The following is a 12097-nucleotide window of genomic DNA, read 5'->3' on the forward strand; positions in this document are numbered from 1 at the left end:
CTGAAGGACTGAGACGGGAACTCAGTGTCAGGCTTGTGGTCTGACCCTGGGGCCTGGGGGCGACGGGGGTCGGTTTCTCCCCACCTTCTAGACTGGGAACTTGCTGCTTAGGGGCCATGTGACCCCGGGCAAGTGACCCAGTCTGAGCTTCAGTTTCTTCATCTAGAAAATGGGGATAATAGTCATAAGGTTGTTGCAGGGATTAAGGGAGGTCACTGGGGCTCCTCGAACGAGGCCGGGCACGCAGAGAGCACACAGTGGGCACTGGTCAGTGCGCTCCTGCCTCCGAAGCACTCCGGCCAGCTGAAAGGCTTGGGTGGGGGGCTTTAGCTCCTCCCGCTCTTGTAGCTAGTGCTTTCTTGACATCTGAGACTGGGGCCCCCGCCTTGCCCTCTTTCTCTGCCGGATGTTGCCGAAACCTGAGGTGCCCAGAGCCTCAGGGGACAGGCCATGGGGTGTCCTACTCCATCTGGAGGCACCTCCCAGTGACTTCTGGGCCCCACCTTTGGGTCATGTGGTAGCTGCCACTCTAAAAGCTCCCAGCCCTGGCCCTGTTGTGCTCCAAACGCCCCGGTGGCTGGGAGTCTGTCTGTGTCCACAGATCTGGCCGGCAGAGAAGTGGGCTCAAGAGACAGCAGGGCTGGGGACAGCTTCTCTGTCTCCTGGAGGTGTCTGGGTCTGCGCACTGCACTGTCCCCTTCTCTGCCTGCTGGACTTGCCTCGCTACCCACTTTCAGTGTCGAAGTCACCTTGTCTAGCTCAGGTAGCCCACCCCGGGACCTCTCTCCCGCTTCCCTCCAGAAAACGCCTCAGGTCCCCACTGGGCGACCTGGGCATCTACCAACAGTATCCTAACCCTTGCCTTTACCGTCTCATCCAAGCCCACAAACTGCTCTGTGACCTGGGACAGGTCTCAGCCTCAGTTCTCAATCTATGAAATGGGGAGCCAGTCTCCTTACTTGCTGAGGCCTCTTGTAGAAAAACAAATCTAATAACATTTCTTTTCTGATCTAACTGTATGCATCACTGAGCAAGAGTGTAGGCAACCAGCCTACATATTCCTGGTTGGGGATGTTGTCCCACATTTCTTAAATCGAGTCTTTAAAGATGTCAAGGCTACATGACCTTCTTGCCACACCTGTGTTTGTCTATGTGGAGTGTCCTTGGGACGATTGTCAAGTTTGTGGTGCTGGGGTTTTTACTCATGGGTCCTCTTCCGGATCTTTCTTTGTGGAGCTGCAGTCACCGAGAGCCTGGGAGGGGCTCCCCACACCCCTAGCGTCACATGCACACACACACGCACACGCACATGCACACACATGGCAGGATGGGTCCATGGGAAGCTGAGGACTGGACCAATACCTGGAGCTCCAACTCTGTCTCAACCTTAGTTTCTGGGTGACTTTGGACAGTGACTCTGCTTATAGTCTCAGTTGCTAGCTGAGAAACAAGGGAGCAAGTGTGAACGTGAACCTGTTGATTTTCTGTGTGGTTTGAGGAGGAATATCAACAGAAGAGTTGATGGGTTTCCCAAGCCTGCGTGACACAGTCTGGGTGGGTCCCAGGTGCCCAGCCCAGGGAGAAACACCAGGAGTCACCACAGTTCCCATCCCAGCCTGGGAGCTGGCCAGGTGCGGGGCTCCCCAGCTGATGGTAGCAGAGCGTCAGGCTGGGCTCTCTGGCCTTTGATTCTTCTGATTCTGTCCCTTGCAGGACTCGAGCTGCTCAGAGCCCCAGTTGGAGCAGCCATGACCCGCTGGACGTCCCTTCCGGCATCCAGGCCACATAAATCTTCCCCCTGCAGTCCAGTGGCCTGCCGCCAGCATCTAAGTACCTGGGCCCTGGCCTTTTCCGCCTGGAGGGCCCAGGAATCAAGCCATCTTCTTGGTGCAGTACCCGGGGTCCCTACCACCCCCGGCTCCCTGCCTCTTGGCCCAGGCAGAAGCAGCATCCACCATCACAGTCCCAGGCCTCAGCTCCTCAGACCTATGGTGAGGTGGTCAGCGGAGTAGCCACGGGGGGTGGTGGCAGTGTGAGAAGAGGCACCTGCAGAGCCTGACATGTCGGCAGGAGACCTCACATAAGCTAGATTGGTTCGAATTTCGGCTCTCTTGCTTATTGGCTGTATGGCTTTGGGGAAGTCAGTTAACCTCTCTGAATCTCCATTCATGGTAGAAGCAATGATGGCAGCCACCTTCTTGGGGTTTTGCAAGGATAATCTAAGACCATTTGCTAATGTGTCTGGCCTGCTTTCTCTGCAGTTTGAGGAGTAGGGCAGTAAGGGCCGTGAGTGTTACATACGAGCCCGCTCTGGGGATTCAGAAGCATCTGGAAATGGAGACAGACCCTAGGAGGGATGTGCAGCCGGGCTGCTCATGTGCACTTCTCCCTCACCTGTCTCTCAGGTGTTTGAAGCAGAGGTCAGATGTTGTGCTCCCTCTGAGGCCCTGGCTGCACCTGGTCACACAGACAGGGGCTAAATCCCAGTGTTGCCTCCCACTGGGTGAGTCGCTTCCAGTTTCTGGGTTTCTGGTGGGTACTCAGCCACCTGCCTCTGCTTCTGGAATGGCTTCCCTGGGACCTTCTTATCTGGGGCCTCATTGTCTTCAGGGCACTTGAGGGCTCCCAGCCTTGTCTAACAGTGGCCTCCCGGTGTGATCAGTTGGGGATTTGGGGTGGATGGGGTCCCCAGTGGTGGAGGGGAGTATGCCCGACTCAGCGTCCTGGCCAGGTCAGCCGGCCAGGGTTTTCCCCCTGCTTCCAGCTCAGCCCTGCTGAGCCAGGCTGAGGGCCTGAGCACCTGCAGCCCTGACACTAAGGGCTAGATGGCCTCAGTGCCCACAGGTCCAGGCGGCACCATGGCCTCTGACCTGCAGGTGCCTTGGCCTGGCATCAATAGGCCAGCCCGGAGCCGGCGAGGCCCTGGGGGAGGGGCCACTGCCGGCCCGTCTGGGAGCTGAACATGGGCTGTGGGCCTGAGAGAAGTGTGTCTGGCTGCAGGGGTCATGCCATGGGACATTCCTGAGACAGCTTGGTGTGCGTACGTGTGTGTGTGTGTGCGCGACAAGCCCACCAAGTGCTCCCCTGAATGGGCCAAGGACAGTGGCACTCTGAGTGTTCCCTAGGTGCTGTCATTTAGAGCTGAGAAAGGCAGTGATGGGAAAGGCCACTGGGATGGGGTCAGTCAGTGACCCCTCTGGGCACTGACCTGTGGACCCCCTCCTAGTTATGGATGGAGGCTGTGGTATATGGGCGCTGGGAGTGGGTGCCGTGGGGCACAAGGCTCGAGCATCAGGAGGGCATCCTCGGGGCCAGGCTCTGCTCGAGACCCGGGGGGTGAGACAGCAGTGAACCACACAGCAAACTCCCGACGCTCAGGAGGCCAGTGGTCTCACGGTGGGATCAGTGGGTGAGACCCCAGGCCTGTTCTTCCCGTTACTGTTACTACTGTTATGGTGTCAGAGGTCAGTGCTTTGGGGTTACCGTGAGGACCTGGGTGAGGGGGTACAGTCTCCCATGGGTTCAGGAAGCTGCTCCTGGGCATGGAGGCCAGGGACTGAGGGAGCTGAGGCAGCGGGAGGGTGTCCGGGCCGAGAATGTGAGGGCCCGTCCTGAGGAGCAGCGCACAGGCTGGGAGCTGCAGCAGGTGAGCAAGGAGCCTGGGCCTGAGAGCTGAGGGGCCCTGGACTCCATTCACGCGGGTCTCGCAGGTGCCAGCAGAGACCGGCTTTGAGCAGAGGACAGCCAGGCTCCCCCGCTGCCTCTGGACCAGGGTGGGGGCCGGAGCACAAAGGCTGGCGAGGCGGCCGCCGTGCTAGTCCGGGTGGGTGATGATGGGGACTCAGGCCACGGCGGTGGGAGAAGAGGTAGGATTATAAATACACTTTGGAAGCAGAGCCTTTGGTAGGGGGGCGCTCACATGGGCTGAGGATGAAGCCAAGGTTTTTGGCCAGAGCTCCTGGGAAGCTCCAGATCTGTTTTCCAAGCCGAGAAGGAGGGTGAGGGGCTGGCTGAGGAGGGAAGATGGAGAGCTCAGTGGGTGGTGAGTTAGGGCGCAGACGGCCGCCTACCAAGGCCGAGGGCCCTGGGTGGGGGCAGAAGCCTGGGCCGGGCTGGCCTGTTCCGCCAGCCCCTCTGTCTTCTCTGTTGCAGGAGCCGCCCCCCGTGGAGCCGGCCGAGGGGTGAGCCAGGGCCCCCCCATTCCCGGGATGACCTCGGCTGGCAGGGCCAACCCTACAGTATTGTGTCATCGGAGGAGGACTGGCTGCACCTGGTCACCATGTCAGGGGCCAACGGTTTCGGCATCGGCAAGGTGCACACGCGGCGCCGGTGCCAGAACCGCTTCGTCAAGAAGAATGGCCAGTGCAACATCGAGTTCGCCAACATGGATGAGAAGTCGCAGCGCTACCTCGCTGACATGTTCACCACCTGCGTGGACATCCGCTGGCACTACATGCTGCTCATCTTCTCGCTGGCCTTCCTTCCTCGCCTCCTGGCTCCTGTTCGGCGTCATCTTTTGGGTCATCGCCGTGGCACACAGCGACCTGGAGCCGGCGGAGGGCCGTGGCCGCACGCCCTGCGTGATGCAGGTGCACGGCTTCATGGCAGCCTTTCTCTTCTCCATCGAGACACAGACCACCATCGGCTACGGGCTGCGCTGTGTGACAGAGGAGTGCCCGGTGGCCGTGTTCATGGTGGTGGCGCAGTCCATCGTGGGCTGCATCATCGACTCCTTCATGATCGGTGCCATCATGGCCAAGATGGCTCGGCCCAAGAAGCGGGTGCAGACGCTCCTGTTCAGCCACAACGCGGTGGTGGCCCTGCGCTACGGCAAGCTCTGCCTCATGTGGCACGGGGGCAACCTGAGCAAGAGCCACATCGTGGAGGCGCACGTGCGGGCCCAGCTCATCAAGCCGTGGGTCACCGAGGAGGGCGAGTACATCCCGCTGGACCAGATCGACATCGACGTCGGCTTCGACAAGGGCCTCGATCGCATCTTCCTCGTGTCCCCCATCACCATCCTGCATGAGATCGACGAGGCCAGCCCGCTGTTTGGCATCAGCCGGCAGGACTTGGAGACGGATGACTTCGAGATCGTGGTCATCCTGGAGGGCATGGTGGAGGCCACGGCCATGACCACGCAGGCCCTCAGCTCCTACCTGGCCAACGAGATCCTGTGGGGCCACTGCTTCGAGCCTGTCCTCTTCAAGGAGAAGAGCCAGTACAAGATCAACTACTCCCACTCCCATAAGGCCTACGAGGTGCCCTCCACACCCCGCTGCAGCGCCAAGGACCTGGTGGAGAACAAATTCCTGCTGCCCAGTGCCAACTCCTTCTGTTACAAGAACGAGCTGGCTTTCCTGAGCCGCGATGAGGAAGATGAAGCAGATGGAGACCAGGATGGCCGCAGCCCCCAGGCCCGGCATGACTTTGACAGACCTCAGACCGGTGGTGGCGGCCTCGAGCAGCGGCCTTACAGACAGGAGTCAGAGATCTGAGCCACCATGGGCCAAGGTGCAGCATCCACCCCACCAGGGAAAGGCCCGGTCTCCCTCCAAGGCCCTGGGTTTGAGCAGAACGGGCCAGGTGCCCTGGTTGCAGACTCAGTAGCGTTTTAGATGTTTTATGTTTCTTCGCAGTGGCTTGGGAAGGTTGGCGGGAGAATGGGCGACCAAAGTGGGCCGCCGCTGGTCTCAGAGGCCGGAGCAGGTGCAGGGAGGTAGCCTCTTGGGGTCCAGGACAGGAGCCAGGGGCTTCCGTCTGAGGCTAGAACTGCGGCCTGCCTGGTGGTGGCTCAGTGGCCATCCAGCCTCTGTGGGTGAAGGCTGGCAGGCTGCAGGGCACCTCGCTGGTTTTTAACTTGGGGAGAAACACTGGTTTTGGCTTTCTCAACCATAGCTTGAGTAAGACTGTTTACAAAAAAAAAAAAATTAACACGTGATTGACAAAAAAAATTTAATTTCTGGGGATTATAAAAATGGACAGTGAGAATTCCATTGGTCTGCCGAGATGCAGGCATTCGATGGGGGCTCCACGAGGTTCCCCGAGGCTGGACAGGCCTCTCCTCCATGAAGGCCGAGTGTGTGCTGGGCGGCGCCGTCCGCACGCGCAAGCGCGGGTCTCATCTGTGGTTCCTTCTGCTCACGGGAGGATTAGATGATGTTTGTGATGGAAAAACAAAGACCATGTTAATGATCATAATAAAAGCTTTCCAGAGTCACAGAGATGGGGGTAGGGGCTGGGAAAAAAACTAGTTTGAGCTTTTTGAGTTTGACTTTTGTACCTTAGAGGTGCGTCTCAGGGCTGGGTATGGGACCTGCCTGCCATGGAGGGTCTGTTCTCCCCACCCCCACCGGATTTTCCTGTTTTATTTCTCTCCTTTTCTGCCTGATAGCCTCCACCCTTTCCGTAGTGAGGGAGGCTTGGAAAATATTGGAGTAGATGGTCCGTGGGAAGGGAGGGCGTGTTCCCAGACGCCCAGGAAGCAGATTGGCCCTATTCCCATGGGACCCCAGTGTGAGTCATGCCTTAGAGACCCCAGGTGGGCCAGCCCCAGTTGTTTCTGTTGTTCTCGGACTCGCGGGTCCTCCCAGCTGCCCCCCGATTCCACCACGAAGTCCGCACCAGCCTGTGTGTCTGCAGAGGTGGGCCGTCTTGGCCCGCTCTCTGCACCTGGGGCAGCCTAGGTGAGTGCGGGGGCATCCCAGCCAGGCTGTCCGCTGAAGGGCAGAGGAAGGATCTTAGTAGAGGTGTGCAAGTGTCAGCCAAGATGACCGGGAGTGGGGCTTGCATCCTGGCAGCCTCATCAGGAAGAAGTTTGCAGCTATTGGCTCTGCTGGCCCGGAAGCAGGTCCCTGGGCCACGGGCTGCCCAGCGTGGGCTTGTTCATGGTAGAGGACACAGCTGGCGGGGATGAAGCGGGCCAGACCCTTCCCAGGACAGCTAAGAATTTTGTCCTCTCGAATGACCAGGCCTGTAAGGAAGTCCTTAATTACAAATAGACAGAGAGAGATTGAATGGTGGACATACAGACAAATCCATATAGAAAGATCAGCAGATAGGCATAGAGTGAGACAGACAGAAAGACACATCTACAGACGGGGGGGGTAGACGGACAGAAAGAAATAGACTGACAGAAAATGGACAGTCCTCTATACAGAAATAAGTAGGCAGGCATACAGACAGAGGAACAGACAGATCCACAGACATACAGATAAATGGATGTACTGATGGAGAGATAGGAAGGAAGACAGACATGCAAATAGACATAAAAATATCTATAAAGATAAGTAGTTATACAGACAGACACACAGAGAGGTAGAAGGACAGATAGGCAGATGTACATATAGATACAGAAAAACAGACAGAAAGACGGAAAGGCTGGTAGAGAGACAAGTAGATATACAACAGAGATAGATCAATGGAAAGACAGACAAATGGATATTGTACAGGCAGACAGAGAGGCAGAAAGATGGACAAATAGACAAGCTGACAGAAGGATTGGCAAAGAGACAACCAGCAATACAGAAAGATCGGCAGAGAAATGATCAGAAGGACAGAAAGGCAGGCAGACAGGCAGGCAGACAGAGAAATTCTGAGAGAGAGAATGACCTATTGACAGATATGCAGACAAAAAGGCAGACAGAGAGACAAACAGAAACTAACTGAGCAATGGTAGATGGACAGAAAGACCTAAAGATTGAAAGGCAGACAGGGAGCAAGACAGACAGGTCATCAGGCCGACAGGAGGCAGGCAGGATGCACAGAAGCACCTCGGAACTTGCTCTCCAGCCTCCTCAGGATCCCGGAATCTGTCCCGGCCCCTCCCGGGATTGGCTTGTCTGCTCTAGAGAGGCCCAGGGGACGCCACAGAGTATCCCTCCCATTCACGGCCTGCTCCGAACTCACCCGTACTTGCTCCCGCAGCTTCTGATCGCCTTTCTGTTGAACTCTCTCCTGGACTGGGTCCGGGCAGCAGGGTAGGCCGGTGGGGTCTGTGCCCCGGGCCAATCCCTAACACCCAAGGGCAAAGAATCTTGAGCCCCTTTCCCTGCGCTGGAGAAGGGGCCTTCCAGGTGGGTGTGGATACAGACAAGACCAGGAGGGACTCTGGAAATCCCATCTGGCATCACCATCTGGAGTGCGGGGGGTGGGGCTACAAGTCAGAGCAGAGTGGGTGATGACAGGAAAAGCACACACTTCAAGCCTCCTAGAAGGAAGAAAATGTGCATGGATTATGAATTAAGGTTTCTATTGACTGTATTTCCATTAAAGTGCACAATTATTGAAAAATTTAACTGGCAGGACTTCTGACTTAAAGGAAATTTTGATTTCTGCTTCTTAAACTTTAACCTTGAGTTAGAGAAAGTGACCTTGTCATAGTAATGACTCCCCTCCTGGTCCTCTCAACAAGTTCTAGAAGCTGTTGATTGGCTCTTGGCTGAAATGGCTCAAGGGTGATAATCTCTATGTCTGTACTCGTGGGCTTTGGGGAGATGGAGCAGAAAAGAGCTGGGCGCACTCTTACAGATGGGAAGTAAGAATGTGCGTTTAAACAACAGATCAGGGCTTGGGTCATAGGCCTGGGCGTCTCTCAGCAGCTCTGTATCCACTCTGTTCTCTCCACTCTCTGCTTTGGTGGTGCCTGGACAATGAGGGCGCGCTCTGGGTCCTCACATCTACATAAGAGTCACCCTCAACCAATGGGGAAATGCCCAGTGCAGGAGAATATCCTGTTGAGATTGAGAGAGAGAGAGAGAGAAGGCAACACAGAGTCAATGCCACTTTGATCGTTCAGGTGGAAACAAGTAACTATTCGGGCCATGTGTGTGTTCTGGGACAGTGTGGGCTGCCTGGTCTAGCAGCTTCTGTGTCATCCTGGCTGTGTTTCTATTTGTGTGTTCTTGTGTGTGTCCCCTCTGTGTGTGTGCATTTGCCTGAACCAGGTGGACATTCTCTGGTTCCAGTGCTGAAAATCTCTGTGCCTACACAGACAAGATCATGTGACAAGCATTTGGAGTATGAAGGCTTTGTCAGCTTGAATTGTGTTTGGACGCGCCCCATGTTGCATGCTCTCTGCCTTTGCGACCAGGAGGGCTTGCCACTGAGGCAATCTGTTCAGCAAATGGCCAGGGGAAGCCGCTCCCCCAAGAGGAGTCACTACTGAACTCCGCTATTAATTGAGAATCTTACATTCTGGATGAACTGTTGCAGAGTTTTGATCAAGTTCAAATGGCATGAAGAGCAGAACAGTGTAGATCTGAAATCTTCTATGGGATCAGAATACTTTCTGAATATTTGACGAAGTGCATACACATCAAACATTTCATATTTTTATTTATTTTATTTTTGCTTATTTTGTGGGTTGGGAGATTTTGACAAAAGTTGTATCCTAAAGCCGCGTTCTTGGAATATGTCTAAACAAGGGCTTCCAACGTGAACCAGAAGAGGGCAGCAAAACACTAGGCACTAGACTGTGTTCCTTGATCTGGGACTGGAAAGCAGCTGCAGGCTTTCCTGCCTCTTCGGTTCTTGTGCATTTGCTGGATTAACATAACTCCAGGACCTGCAGCAGGTCCACACATCTTTAAGGAACACACCAAGCCTTTTGTTTTTACCACGATATTTCTCAGCAATGAGATATCAGAGGACATGGCTAAGTTATTCAAACCAGGGTGGAAAAAATAACCAAAAACCCACTCAAAATTAATTTTACTAAAGATCCAGTGAATTGAATCATATAAATAAGATTGAATCATATAATTAATTGAATCCTATAAATAAGAATACAGAGTGAATATCTTACTGAAATTACCAATTTTAAGCTTATTTTCTCCATGTATATTGCATTATTTACTAAATTCTGCATTCACAAAAATACAAGTCAGGTGTTTAAAAGACTGAGCCACCCAGGAGCCCGTATCTCTTTTAAATGGAGAAATTACAAAGAAGTGTTTCTTTTAAAATTAGCTAATTTGCCCCACCAATGTTATTTGCTATTGTGCTGGAATGTAGATGAATGCAAAGCTAAGGAAACAAACAGGAGGAATCAAAGCTACAACAGTGATGCAAAAACACGTTAGGTCCTTTTTTATTTCCGGCTTGTTCACTCAAGGTCATGTTTGTGAAATGTAGCAATAGCTCATTCCCTCATTACTCTGCACTGTGCTGTCTAATATATCAAATGATCCACATGTCCTCTAGTACTGATATAAAATTGCTTTGTGTCCGCCTTTGCTAGCTTTGAACTACTTGCACAACTTCCAGCGGACATGAGCAGTAATCTCTGTTGGTCTGTATCATAGGAGGCATGCTGTGTATGTTTAAACTTTAGATCCTGCCTTTTCCACTTCTGTGAAGTTTCAGAAGTACTGCAATATTGGTAAGGAAAATCCTAGATTTCAGTACTGGGAACTGTAGATTCCCCTGCTCTCACAAGGGATCTGAGCTATCACTTTGCAAGGACCCTACAAAGTATCCGCAGATGGTGGACGAGTTTCCAGTCCTCCCGCAGGACCGCTCTAGGCGTGGACAGCATGTGGCCTCAGAGGGGCCTCAGGCCAAGCGCATAGTTGCCACAGGTGGACCTCAGCATCGGGGCGGGCTCCGTCCTGCTGTGATCGGCCTCAGCTGGGGAGTCCGTGCAAGGACACCCCCTGCCTTGGGTGGGTGGGCTCATGGCAACCCTGAAGCCCTGGATGGAAGGCAGGGACACTGGGGGATTGCTGCAACGCAAGAGACATACATCCTACTGCTCTAGGAGAATGCTTGCCTATCTTCAGGAGAATTCCAAATTTGCACAGAAATGAATGGAACTTTTGGGAAATGATAGAAGGAATGACTGCATAGTTATCTTTGAGGTCCACACCTGATACAATATTTCTTATTGTGCTGCTGGGCTCCATGGGGCCCCCTGCCATCAGGGTAGCCGGGGGACAAGATAGGAAGAAAGAGTCTTTTAAAAAATGTTTCCCTCATGAAAGTTTATAGTCTACGGGCGCCTGGCTGGCTCGGCAGAGGAACCTGTGACTGGGTCTCAGAGTTGTAAGTCTGAGTCCCACGTTGGGCTCAATGCCTTGAGAAATGCCTTGATGGGACAATGGAGACCCACATTAAATTTAATTTTAAAATTAAATCTTAAAAACAAAATCTGGTCTAGAGGATGTACAATGAAAAGTAAAGTCTCCCTTGTTCCCACCCAGAGGTAGCCAGGGGAGATGGCCGGCACCCACTGCACCCCCGTTCCCCTTCCAGTTCAGCCTTCAAGCCCGAGAGATCTGTGAATCCCCCAAGGGTTGGGGACAAGGGAGTCAACCCCTCTACAGCACCTCTGCAGGCCTGATTCATGACCTGGGTGATGACCCAACAGAAGCTGTGTGAGTGCACAGGGGTTCCTGCACGTGCACTCACTCCTCAGGTTCTAAAGCTGTGTCCTGGCAACAGGTCACTCATTGTGCTCTAGGCCTTCGGCCGCGACTTGGCAGCTGAAGGAGAGCACTGCGAGCCTAGTTCGCTATCCTCAGCGTCTGGCCTTACCCAACTGCTCTATGGGTAACTCCTTGAGCAGGTGGCGCCCCTCCCCCCAGCCCCGGTCTCTTCGGGGTCTGCACCTGCCAGGAAGGCTGGTCCGCCCCCACCTGGCTCCCTGTGGCTGAAGACTACTCTTGGCGCACAGGGCTCGCCCGGCGGTCCGCGCCCTGGGGTCCACTCGCAGGCAGTCCTCCAGGTTCTTCAGGATTTGGCAACGGCGCTCAGCCCTAGCAGCTTTCAGAAAGTACTCCGTGATCCTGGAGATCCTGTGCCTTCTTTTTCTGGGACTCCTCACTTCCGTCTGCCGGTGGGGCTGCCAGCTGAAGGCGATGCTGTCAGCTCCTGGATCACAGGTGTCCTGCCGCCGCAATTGCGAGTCCATCGTGGACACAGTCACCCCCTGCGAGCTGCAGAAGCGGGTCGTCACCGGGCTGCCGCCCTCCGCACCCAGGAATGTCCACGATGTCTCCACAGCGGAGCAGGTATGCAGAGATCCTAGAGAGAGCGGCAAAGGGGTGGCCCAGATAGAGACTCCCAGAAAGGACCCTAAAGGCACTGGGGCCCCACA

The 12097-nt window shown here is 54.6% G+C and overlaps 1 protein-coding gene across 1 annotated transcript; it reads left to right on the top strand.

The window, feature by feature from the left end:
- Window positions 1–1748: 1748 nt before the first annotated feature.
- Window positions 1749–5498, top strand: LOC122907809 (ATP-sensitive inward rectifier potassium channel 12-like). Its single transcript, XM_044250636.1, is given in 5 exon segments — window positions 1749–1872; window positions 1875–1991; window positions 4153–4227; window positions 4230–4477; window positions 4479–5498. Coding segments are annotated over 5 exon segments (1584 nt in total).
- The last annotated feature ends 6599 nt before the right edge of the window (window positions 5499–12097 follow it).

The sequence above is a fragment of the Neovison vison genome, chromosome 5 (genome assembly GCF_020171115.1).
Source record: "Neovison vison isolate M4711 chromosome 5, ASM_NN_V1, whole genome shotgun sequence".
Lineage (NCBI taxonomy): Eukaryota > Metazoa > Chordata > Mammalia > Carnivora > Mustelidae > Neogale > Neogale vison.